This window comes from Lytechinus variegatus, chromosome 16 (assembly GCF_018143015.1).
Source record: "Lytechinus variegatus isolate NC3 chromosome 16, Lvar_3.0, whole genome shotgun sequence".
NCBI classification, from domain to species: domain Eukaryota; kingdom Metazoa; phylum Echinodermata; class Echinoidea; order Temnopleuroida; family Toxopneustidae; genus Lytechinus; species Lytechinus variegatus.
The window spans coordinates 4,753,568-4,766,996 of record NC_054755.1 but is presented as its reverse complement, the minus strand read 5'-3'; the positions used below and the strand labels follow the sequence as shown (position 1 = coordinate 4,766,996).

General features: G+C 37.3%; 1 protein-coding gene across 2 annotated transcripts in view; it reads left to right on the top strand.

The window, feature by feature from the left end:
• Positions 1 to 13,429, top strand: part of LOC121429469 (cAMP-dependent protein kinase catalytic subunit PRKX-like) — a 57,241-nt gene that overhangs the window by 17,744 nt on the left and 26,068 nt on the right. Inside the window, exons 1-3 of one of the 2 annotated variants that reach the window (XM_041626487.1) lie at positions 8,414 to 8,572; positions 9,880 to 10,146; positions 10,622 to 10,741. In XM_041626487.1, the coding sequence (XP_041482421.1) occupies positions 8,439 to 8,572; positions 9,880 to 10,146; positions 10,622 to 10,741 (521 nt within the window). In that variant the 5' untranslated portion in view covers positions 8,414 to 8,438. Of the gene's footprint in view, positions 1 to 8,413; positions 8,573 to 9,879; positions 10,147 to 10,621; positions 10,742 to 13,429 lie in introns of those variants that run through there. The other variant, XM_041626486.1, reaches the window with a different exon arrangement.

Below are 13,429 nucleotides of genomic sequence, written 5' to 3'. Positions count from 1 at the left end.
TTTACTCTCTTCAACAGGGTTGATTGAATTTCTCTTTTCCTAAAAACAAAAATAGGAGCCTACACAGCACAAAGCTGGGACTCAAAACAGTTTGAATAGTTCTGAGAACAAATTTTGAAAGCAAATAATCAGCATGAGCCTGTCGGCCCACGTGAAATATTTAACACAAATTCATACCTTAATTCATTTTATGAGCAAACAATCACAATGGACATTGATTTGAGATGAAATGGTGACATGCAGAGGGGCATTTATGTGATATTAACTGTGAAATTAAGGGATAACCGCCAACCTTCACAATAAAATTTGTCTAACATGTCTAATGTTTTGGATACTTGAGAAAAAAGCTGATTTGATCTGTTTTTTCTGTTGAGCTCTTTTTTTTCAAGACCCAGCCCTTTTAACTACATAAAGATTAGACCACTTTAATAAAGTTTTGTGTTTATTTGATATTTCTGTAGAGAGTTCGAGCACACTAGCATTCCATTTTCTTAATGTTTTCAAGCTATTTCCATAATCCACACCCACTGATCACTTTCCACAATCCACACCCGCTATATCAGAACATGTTGGTATAGCTAACATAACAACCTCAGCTCACAGGTAAACATTACATATCCTTCCTTTTATCATGATAGGTAAAGCATGTTTATATGTACTTGATTTCCCTATTGTAATGTATAGCCATCTCTGATGCAAAGATGGAGGGGGGGGGGACGGATCCATGATTTTCCACAGGAGGGGGGGGCACATTTTCTGATGAAAATTTGACAAGCAAAAAAAAAAGCTTTACACCTAAAATTGAAGAACATTTTGTCCACAAAAAATTTGACACGCAAAAAAAGGGTGGGGGGGGACATTTGGGTAAAACTGGCATATATACACTACAAATTTTGATGATGGCTCTCAAAACGGGGACAAAGACCGGATTTGTCCCCTCCCCCAATCTGCCACTGATCATGGCTATGTATCCTTGTGCATGCAAACAGGAGCATTTGAAAGTTGTAAAGGGTGATGAAAAATGTTTGTTGTAAATGAAGTAAACAGAACTCTGAGATATGTAAGAGAACATGACCCCTGACATGTGAAGAGGTCACAGCCAAGGATGATGAGTGTTTCACAAAATTCAGCAAGCAGATGCTAGTCTTTGATCAAAGAAATTACAGAGAGATTTAGATGTGAAATTGTTATCTAAAGTTGAATGAGAGTAGAGTTAAAATGGATACATACATGTGCAGATTTTCCATTGGAGCAATTGTCGCTGGAGCAAATGTCATGGAACCCTTTAAATCAAACTCAGTTTAGTAGAAACCAGGTTTATGTGTAATGGAAATACTCAAAGCAGTCTTGGAAGCAATCCACCCAGTTAAGAAATGCACCTCAGGATTTTTTTTAAAGACCTCTTTGACTCCTTAGACTGGTTTAAGTGTACGTGAGGACACTTCCGCACCCCATCTTACAAAGAGTTGTGAGTGATCCGCAACTATGGATGGCCAGCAACATCAATATCTATTGATATACTGGAGGTAGGGGAGACCAGGGTTAGTTGGAACATGGGGTAAGTTGAAACATTGTAATTTTCTTTAACACCTGTGAAATAAATTTATGCAATACTGCCCTCAATTTATTGCTATTAATAATACAACACTGTTGAATTATTATTGCAATAAATAGAGGACAGTATTGCATAAATTTATTTCACAGGCGTTAAAGAAAATTACAGTGTTTCAACTTACCCAATGTTCCAACTAACACCGGTCTCCCCTACTATTATAAAAACCAGTTTAGTTTTTCTGAGAAAATGATTTTTCATTGATTTTTTTGGCATAAGATATATAGGAAAGCTGCTTGCATATGACTTCATAAAAATAATTAGAATTCTAATAACTTTTTTTAATCTTTGATGGATTTTCCTCAAACCTTCGCCAATATTTTTAATATTTTTGCAATGAACTTTTTGTCAGGGTGGACTTCCCCTTTAAGGACAGTCACTTTTGTCAGAAGAGAATTGTGAGACATTCCACTAGAGGTCATTCAAGATCAGACCTCACAAACTAGGTGGTTTCAAACCGCCTCGATCACAAGAATCCCCGTTAAATTACGAGAACTTTTTAAGGCTATAAAATACCCGTTAATTATTCCTGCATTCACACCGCCCCGAAACACATCCTTCGGGATAAGTTCCCGAAGTTACGAGCATGCGCAGTGTGGTCTGATAAGCAGGAAAGGCGCGAGATTCAAAATCACTAGCCCAGCAGCCACCCACGACGCCGCGCCCAACGACACGCTGGGCTAGAAGTTCCCGTAATTTGCTTTCACATCGCCAAAATACCTACGACCTTGGAAAAATCCCCACGAAAGTTCTCGTAATTTTGCCAAGTACCTACTATTTAGCGGGTATTTTCTTTCGGGGAAATTACGCGTAGTTTGCTTTCACATTACCAAAATACCTGGTATTTTCTGATCGGGGTAAATTTCCCAATCAGAGAATACCTGGAACTGGCGAACTTCGAGGCGGTCTGAAACCACCTACTGTCATTCACATGGCCTTTCGTTGAATGAGTTGAGGGAACCATTTCTACAGGACTTGACCTTTGAAAAAACATCATTATCCATGCTTTCTTGACAGGGTGCATAAACTTTTGACAGAATTTGGAGTATATTGATGTCTCCACGTCAATTCAATTCAGGGAGACCATATTTGTTTGCCCTAAACAGAATTGCATGCACCCCCCCCATCTCCTCTCCCTGAATAAGTAGTAGGCCTGTACATTTTTGAAGAACCAGGTCATTCGAGAAAGAACGTAGTTAGGGACTAGCGAATATATGATTTTTAAACAATTAAAAATATTCTACAAGACAAAAAATTAATATTTCCCCCAAAATGTTAATTCACTTTTTATCTTCATTTTATAAATAGGCCTATATAGTGAAAGTTATTGTGGTAATTATCATATATCAAGTTTACGGAAGTAACACTAGATACTTGTGGTGTAGCCTATATTGATGTGTGTAATTTCATAGGACTGGTCATTTAGTAGGTTTGAAGGGGATTATTTTACCACTGTAATTTTTATCTAGAAGTTCCCATTTTCAATTCTAATACATTTCATATTGAGGAAAAATAATGTATGGATCTAGGCCTATATGGATTATGTGTAGGTTTCGTTCTGTTTTGATCTTACAGATAAAGTGGATATGCAGCTTGTATAGTATCAAACAAACACTGATGCGGACTGCATCACTTTTCATCACATTAAACAGACATAAACACAGATTCTTTCTCTGTGTTGAATTGAACAAGATGAGAACATGAGGGCGTACATGTCACTGTGAATAGATAAATGTGACAGAGGGGGTATTAAGAATAGTTATATCACTGTTGAAAAGAGTTGAAAAGTCAGTGAAAGAGATAAAGTGAAAGGAAAAAATGAGGAGTAGAGGAGAAGTGACCACATCGCTTGTCATTACACCAAACAGACGTAAACACCCATTCTTCTTGTATCAGATCGATTAAGAGGAGAACATGTAGATTCAAAACTAACATGAGAGCACTCAAGGATTCGTTCTAAAGTACTTTCCTCACATCACACTGGTATTTTAAACACCAAACAAGCTCTTAATTCAGTTTCTTGTATAGAAAGACCACCAAGCTGTATTTTTAAGAGGAAATAAAACTTTGAATAAAGGCATTCAGGTGTAGATGGTCTCACTTTGATATCACAAAAGTCACAACGATGTCAATAAAGATGAGTGAAGCATGGTATCAATAGTCTTCAGCATGGTTTGTCTCCAATCCGTTGCCTCACAGATGGGCTTCTGAGATCCAGGTCTGAGATCATCTGGAAGTGGCACCGCTTAAAGCTAAATGACAGTAGTTGCAGTGAACACTGATTTCATGAGAAAGTCTGTAAAATCAGTATATCATCAAGGATCTAGATCTGGTACAGTTACATAAATTAAACTTTGTGAAATCTTGAAATCTACGCTGAAAAAATGTTCACATTTAAGATCACCAACACAGATAAGCGCACATGGGACAGTGTATTATTAGTATTGCTTTCATTGTCGGCCCGACACTTGACCCAAATCCTGTGCTTATTTGCTGATTTCTCAGCAATTACACAATTTCTTCCAGAATCCTTTGGCACATATTTTTTATTCATACAAACAGACACTTCGGTGGTCATTATATTGGATTCTGTAAAAAGTCATTTTGAGATCGTTACCACAACTGGAATTTATCTTTAACCCACTGGGGATAACATATTTTGGTCTGTTTACTGTTTGGTCCCAACATGGTCCTACCACTTTTGTTGGTCTAATACCTGGTCTAACTTTCATTAGTATATCGCCTAGTTGCCTTATACCGTTTTCAGTAACTCATGATTTTTGGGTCCGTACCAGGCCCGCGCTAAAATAGTCCGCACCAAGCGATAAAAAATGCTTTCAGTAACTATAGCAGAGCCGCGCCACTTTTACAATCACCCATTCAAAAACTCGGGCACGTAACTGTCATGGTAACTGAACACGCCATATACAGAGCAGAAGTACTCCGTATTCGCTGAATATTCGCGCGGTAAATTTGATGTACACACGATGCGGAGGCACGGCCAGAATAGTGTGACCTTTGACCGTGCGAGGAATTTTGGCCGGGGCCTGGTGATGCTATCCGTTCATAAACTCTTTGGTCGGCTCCTGGTGCGGGCTTAGCGCTGGTCTGGCGCGGGCTATTTTGGCCCGCGCCATTCATAAACTCAAAATTTTACGACTTAGCCCGGGCCTGGCCCGGGCCAGCGAGTTACTGAAAGGGGTATAAGTTTCCATTTTGTCTACTTATCATTTGGAGTAAGTGAATCCACCCCAAAACCAACAAAAAGGTATTTATTGAGTTAGAACAAGCACATTCTTTAGCTTTGAAATATACATGTATGATTGTCCAACCTGATTAACAATAACCCACTCAAATACTTGATTGAATGCAGAGAAAACAAAGCGAGATCTTCAGGAAATATGGAGAAGCTTGAGGTGTGCACACTAATTGCTATTTCAGTGGAACTTCCAAGCAGTCTGCAAAAACTTGTGTCAAAGAAACTCTTGTAACTTGTTTTCTATTCAACTTTGCATCTCAAAATTTTTACAGTATAAAGATGAAGAAATAATCCTTCCGACAAGCTAAGTTTTCAATTTTGGCTTTATGAAGACCTATTTACTATTTTGGCTATTAACAGAGAACCTTCTCAGGCGACTTATTGGTGGTCTTGAGATGGTTAGTCACATATTTGTCCCCAAAATAGTTCATCTTATCATGTATACTAAGGTTTAGGATAGGGATAGAACTCAGTAGTGTAGACATGATTTAATAGACTAAATGGGAATTCAGACAAAATTGTGAAGGAGCTAAATGGCAATTCGAGCAAATGGTTTATACACACAAAAAAAGCTGTTTAATTTATTTTGAATAAAATACTGTTTACTGTATAAACCTTGCGGTAGTGGTTAAAGTAGTTTAAAGAAGTGGGGAGGGGGCATAAAATGTTTTCTGTCCCTTCCTTGAATAAATGTCTCTGTGTATTGGATATTTTTGTAACAATTATTAATTTTATATTAGAGCAAGATAGGCCTTCATATCATATGAATGGAATACATTCCTGTTTGTATTGTTTTCATGGATGATCTAATAGGATCCATGTTTCTCGCAGAAAGGTTTTTTCTGTTCATATTTATGAAACGAAATCTGCTCTTGGCATTATGTTCCGGGATTACATTACAATCAAGTCCTATAGGCCTATGTGGTTGTAATTCTACAGGTACATATACTGTACTGTGACAATTGGTTAATAATACATAAGAGCTAGACATGTGACCAACTGTTACATTTGCAGCTGTTTGACGAAATACATAATGAAAATGATCAGTTAGATATTTATTTTCTATTGATAATTGAGATGGTAATTATGCTTGTTGTAGGAGCTTACACGTTCTGCCAATAGGCCATTGTCTGTCAGAAGTCATTAGACTATAACCTTTCTCTCTGATGTATGGAGGGGGGGGGGGGTATACGCTGTGAAGCACGTTGAGTCGTTTCTACATGACAGCTCTATTTGAATGTGGACTGTCATTATTATTTGATTTGTTTAATTTTTAAATCTTTTTTATTGGGGGGCCATCTTTTAACTGAGAAATTTTAAGTAAGCATCATGTACTTATTTAAATAATTTCCGTGAAGATTATTAAATGTTTATAAGAAGAATTATTGGCAATAACTTTGTCAAAAATTTCAATGTGTGAATTATTAATGCTTCATTCATATGGAATATGATAGTTTTCCAAATTCAGAGATGACTTGAACATAACTACAAGTTATGGTATAGGGACTAATGAATTCTTACAGAATCCAATATAATTTGATGAATTACTGTGCAGTGTTGTGTTTTGTCAATACTACAAATGAGTTTGAAAATGAAAGCATTCATGACTAAGGCTTCATTACATATCATAAAAAACCTGCAATTTTCAGACTTCAGAATAATATGCAAGTATATACATAACAGAAGCATCCGTCCATGACCTGGTTGAATTTCTCTTTATAATTAAATTCCGGTCTTGCATTCAAAGCTATAAACCACAAGCTAGAGGGGTAATCAACCCCACCCTTTTAGATTCCGGAATTGACAAGAAAAGTGAAAATTCAAAATTTTGATACGGTTTGATTATTGTCTACCTGCAAGCTCAAAAACTAAATTGAACCTACACCTTTGCATAATGTCTATGAATATTTGACACTATTCGTAGGTCCTATGCAGTAAGCCTATATGTTTCACTTATAATGCCATGAATACAGCCAGGCTTTCAAACTCAAAAAGTGATCATGGATTTGAAGCATGTGTTTTTATATCTGAATACTTCTCAGGTGACTTTTCCCCTTGAAATGTAATCAATAATGGTCTATTGAAGGCCCCATTATTGTTGTTTTGTGCCACAGTACAATGGGATTTGCACTCAACTTTACCACGAGGACCCCCAGTTATGTATTTGGCACTTGTTACAATACAAGTGTGCATGCTACCCCCTATGATATGTGGGTATTCCATCCACCATCCAAACCCCCTGTGGAGGTTAAATCTACTGTGAACTTGATACAGGCGATATAGCCATGTGCTGTTCGAGCGAGCCCCGGATGATTTGTTAGTGTAGTTACCAAGACTACCCCTGGGGAATGTCGTAGCCTTGCCATCAGTGAATATTTTCATATTTTCACATCAGAGTGGGGGGGGGGTTACTACTACTTGATTTTGACTGATATATGGCACTACTCCTGTAGAATTTACAATAGGCTATGATTACTGTAAATAAAAGCCTGTGCCCTTTTATGAAAATAATTACAGCGGTGTGGTTAGGGGGATCACATCAGACAGTAGCCTATTTTCAATGGACAAGGTCATTTACAAACAAAAATGATCATTGATACAGTCATCAATTCATTGGGATGTCTCGGCTTCAAATGTATTTTGTCACTCGATGTTGTTTAATTGTAGTCATCTGCTATAGATTTTATGTGTCGGCCCTACCTACTAAACCAGTATAGAACTTTTTTAGACTTTATTATTGCATGCTTGTACCCTTTTATGTATAATGAGCTGTCTGGTATAGTGACCAACTTATAAAAAAAGAATAATAAGTCTACTTCTTATTTCAAAATCATATATTCTCTTGCTTCACAAATATTTGAGGGAAATGAATTGCCTGCTGAACTCCATATGGACTGTCCTTGACTTTGCCTTTATAATTTTTGATGTTATTTTTATTCTATCATAAGCAATTTTTAGTTTACCATAAGCAGTGTCATGTATTTGAATCAGATTTGTTCATTTGTTGAACAATTTCTGATTTTACAGCATTTACCATCCGAAATATGATATCTCACTTTTAATTATATAATATATGGGGTATGGAATAATCACATGGAATATAGATCGTGAGTATGACCATAACTGAACATTAGATTCACTTTTGAACCTAACTGATTAAAGATAAATTCCAGTTCTAATAACGATCTCAAAATGACTTTTTACAGAATCTAATATAATGACCACCCAAGTGTCTGTTTGTATGAATAAAAAATATGTGCCAAAGGATTCTGGAAGAAATTGTGTAGTTGCTGAGAAATAAGCAAAATAAGTGCAGATTTGGTCACTTCCGTCGGGTCTTTATTCAAGCAGTAATAATACACTGTCCCACGTGTGCCTATCTGTGTTGGTGATCTTCGGTGTGAACATTTTTCAGCGTAGATTTCAAGATTTCACAAAGTTCAGTTTATGTAATTGTACCAGATCTAGATCCTTGATGATATACTGACAATTAAGCCTGGTTTTACAGACTTTCTCATGAAATCAGTGTTTACTGCAACTACTGTCATTTCTCTTTAACAATCGAAGATGTTCATCAAACCAATTAGTAGCCTTTGGCTTTGTTACGTCTTCCTCTCGATGGGATCCCAACAGAAGTATCTGGGATCCGTCATCGGCGACACTTCTCAGATGAGACGCTACCAAATGCTGGTGATAACAAAGTCAGTTGTTAATGCACCGGCTGAGTCTTCTTGACAGTCCAGCTATGCGGCTAATTAAAGTGGCATTTAATTGGCGGAAGGGAGCCAAAAGTCCCTTATATGCTTTTCACACTGCATTTATAACCCCATACTATCTTTAACCTCAGACTATCCTTAACCCAATACTATCTTTTTTTCGATTTACACTGTCTTTTTCCCCATACTATTTGCTTAGACGGGGTTAACGCCTTAACCCGGACTATCACACAGCTCATGAATATTGATGATTTTACCATACAGAGCGCAATTAACATGCAATTTCAACTTCTGTGATTGGCTAATGCTTAGCCTCACTTTTCCTTAGCCCTGTTTTGTTTCACACTGCATCTCTTAGCACTGCAATTGTGGTGCTATCACCACAATAAGCCGGCTAACCCTGCCTTTTTGCAGGGCCAGATAGTACTGTACGATTTACCGTGCTAGCCCACTTTGCTATAATGTGAAAATGAAGTTGGCTAAGCTTAACCCCCAGAAATTGGTGGGGCAAAGACCCCCTTAGCCCCACCAATATCCAGGGGTTAAGGGAAAAAAGTGCAGTGTGAAAAGCATATTAAGGTATGACATCCATGTAATGTACAGCCTTGCTTAGAGCATGGACCCTAGGGGTTCTATGCAAAGGTGTAGACCGGTAGCGCATGATATGATTCACAAACATTCCTGTGGGTGTTCCATAATGCTGTTCATAAGTTACAAGCGACTTCGCGAACAACTCATGATCCTTTCTTAAGAACTAAATTATTAAACACCAATGAAAATCTAGTGTGTATCGTTTACCAAAAGAAGAGATCATAAAAAAGCCGCTCGTAACTTGCGAGCAGCTTTATGAAACACCCACCTGGGGTTATAGTTGCAGAAAGAGTTGGAATCAAACGTAATTCCAGAAATCAAACACTATTTGATGATCAACCAATATTAAGCATGTATTTTGGACTTTTGATTGATTTTTCCGCTATGTTTAAACATGACACTTTCTGCAACAGGTTACCTCTTCAAATGGAAAGTCAAAATTCTATAAATCAGAAAAGAAAAAAACGGTAGGACAGAGCCTTATTTCAATGTACATGTATGAGCTTTGCCATGAATTAGAAGAGCATATATGGGATTGGTTAGTGGTCAATATTATGAACAAAATCCAAATCCTACAGTGATTTTAATTGGCCATTGCCATTTTGTAATTGATGGCAAACCTTTGTGTTAGGGGGCCCCTAAGTCAAATCAACATATATTCTTTATTTGATCAATTTACTTATTTTCTTTCTGTTTTACAGACATTGGACGCACCATACCGATACGTTCCTATACATGCTCTTGGAATATGCCTGCGGGGGCGAACTCTTCACGTACCTCCGGAACAGTGCGCGTTTCAACAACGACACAAGTAAATTCTACGCCATGGAAATCATATCTGCAATAGACTATTTACACAAAGAAACCATTGTATATAGAGACTTAAAACCAGAGAATATATTATTGGATTCTGAAGGTCACGTGAAGCTTACAGATTTCGGGTTTGCCAAAAAGCTGGTTGATAACAGGTGAGTACATTGTTGTATTAGTCGGTTTGGGTCAGCATATTAATGACCTTTGAGATTTTTGCAAAAATTGCAAAAATTATATTCTGTGAAAATTTTTTTGGCATTACTCCTTCTCCAATTATATTCTGCTTTTATGTAGCACTTTATACATCGGACTCAATATCTTACAAAGGAACTGTTGCTGCACTAGTGCCATGAGCATCTCTGGACGTTGTGTGTGCTCAATAAGACATCACTATTATTAATACTATTATTTTCAAACACTTTACAGATGTACTATTACCATGGTCATCTAATCCTTGCACGTCCGCACACAGTGTTCGAAATTGACAATGAAATAAAAAGTCCCATCTTTTATATGGCAAAAAATTACATTCTGTATTGTAACTCTCAGTTTCAGAGAAATTAGAGATTTCAGGGCTAACCCTGAGCCATGGAACCTCTTCATTTTCTCTATATATCTTTTATTCTTCAGGACGTGGACGTTATGTGGGACACCGGAATACCTTGCACCGGAGATCATCCAAAGTAAAGGGCACGGGAAGGCTGTAGACTGGTGGGCTCTTGGTATACTCATCTATGAAATGTTAGCAGGGTTAGTATTCAATTTCAATGCTTGTCATTGAAACTTGATTTCTTTTTAGTAGGAACACATTTACCTCAAGATTATGGTGATCAGGTTTTGGATCCAAAGGGGTTGGGACACACTGTTTTTTGTTACATTGTGCCTCCTTTTTATGAAAGTGATAACCATGTTATTGACTTCTTCAGATGCATGTATTTAGGATCATTATATCCTTTTTGAGTGAGAATATGTTATTTCTTGCTCGACAAGAAATTCTGAAGAAATTAACTATCATTCGCTCCAACCCCTCTTTCATCAAATCATAGTTCCATCCCTGATTTGAGGGGTAAAGTTGATGATGATGATGATGCTGCTGATGATGATGATGTTGACTGATTGATTTTGGTGGTGATGGTGGTGGTGATGATGATGATGATGATGATTGATTATGGTGGTGATGGTGGTGGTGATGGTCATGGTGATGATGATGATGGTGGTGGTGGTGGTGAGAATAGTGATGATGGTGATCATGATCGTGATGAAGATGCTGATGATGATGGTTATTATTATTATTATGAAAATGATGGTAATAACAATGATGACAATGGTGAATTCCATCCATTAAAGTAGCATGACAGAATCTGACATTGCCCATCAAAATGTGTCCCCTCTTTCTTGGCGTTATGTTGTCAATTGACCTTATGCCATTAGTATCACTAAGTCAAGAGAGGTATGTTTCGTCAAGGAGATATCACCTCTCCTTGGTCAAGCCATGATGATGAATACTGAATTCTAAAATTCATTTCAGTGTTCCTGCATTACTTTATTTTTAACGTTCTGGTCTACAGGCATGACAATGTGAACACGGCATTATCTCTGAATATGCAGAAAATTCTGTCTTGATCCTTAAACATACCCTCGATCTTGGACACCAACAGTATACTCCCTCATTGCTCCCTAGTAAATCTGTCAATCTACAAGATTTCTTACATCCATATCTATACATAGTTATGGCCCCTTTTATGACTTCTGCTTATGATGTTTATCTGTGGCCAAGTAAATGGAAGCTCAATGCAGCAATTACCCTGTGTAGTTTATGTAATTAATTTGAAAAATGAATATTTACTTTGTGTTTAAATGATTTATACATATCATATAGAAATAGTTTACATGCTGGCCCATACAATGTGGTTGAACAGAGCATGATGTAAGAGAAATGGTTAAAATGAGGTCCAGTCTAGGAATCATTTCTCATCCAAGGCAGGTTTAGAATGGCATGGAGATCAAGAAAAGAGAGGACAAAATAGACCGATATATGAACCGTTTTGCAGAGCAATCATACTACAAAACAATGGTTGGATCTGTAGGACACCTTACATTAGTGTAACATACAAACATTAGAGCATGAACATTATAAGGTTTGTTTCCTTGCTTAATGCTAAAAAGGAAAAAAATGTAAATTGTACTTGTCATTCCCATGAAGAGTTCAGTAGATCATGGACCTACTAGGTCCATGAGTAGATTGAGTATTTGAAAAGGCTGAAAGGTAAATGCACCAAACATCAATTATTAGAGATTTGTATTATATTTGGCCATGCATGAAAGCTGTCCATTAGTCTGATTTCAACCATTTAAGGATTAAAGAATGAGCTATTGGGGTTTAGCATGATCACAACTGGTTTGTTGATCATTGAACCAATGTGATGCAAGGGAGTTAAATCATCCAGGTGGATGTTTCATAAAGTCGTTTGTAAGTTAAGAGCGACTTTAAGAACGACTGGTGATCCTTTCTATATTCATAGGCAATGGTTTAGCGCTTAAGAAAGGTTCACCAGTCGTTCTTAAAGTCGCTCTTATCTTACGAACAGCTTAATGAAACGGCCCTCTGGGAAAGTCAGTTTCCTGAATTAAATGGTACTCTTTAAAACTCCCTATTACCAACAGGGACTTGAAGATGTTATTTGCTCTTCATCCGTCCCTTACGTTATAAAGGGAGACAGTATCGATCTCAATAAAGAGTTTGATTCGATATATGTCATTTCATTTCAGTCATTAAGATATTGAAATTCAAAGATGGAAAAAAACATTGTTATCATGCTGAAGCCTCTAAAAGTAATTATTGGCCTACTAATTTCTGACTTCTTGATACCCCTTCTAAATATTTAAAGAGAAATGGGCAGTATTTTGGATATTGTGTCAGATTCTGCCGGGGGAGGCAAATGACCCCCATATTTTTCTTGTTCTATCTCTCTCCATTGCTCCTTTGGATTTTAGACATTCTCCAATTGTTGCCCCCCTCTCCCACTGACCAATATTCCCTCCCAGTATGGCGTAGGTATGCTTGTGCTGGCTAGAGAGTTTTCCATTATCAATGTAGAAGAAGAAACAGCTTTGACTCGTTCTTCTCTCAACACTGGTTTGAGAGAGGAGGGGTCATATCGTCGGGGAGGGGGACCTGACGGTGAGGAGAAGTGTGTCTTAGGAAGGTAGTGTGTATATCACAAACATTCAGAGAATCTTGAACTTTGTCACGCAACATTTGTGCTACTCTCAATAGTCAAGGCATTATCCTCTTATAAATCATGTGATGTGTATGTAGGTAAGCTATTCTCAATAGCATTTGTAAAGTAGGTCAGTTTATATTTTGTTAGCGATGTATGTGTACTATGTTTATCTCTTGATCATGACACTCAGTCTCTTTGTAGCTTACCTTACTGG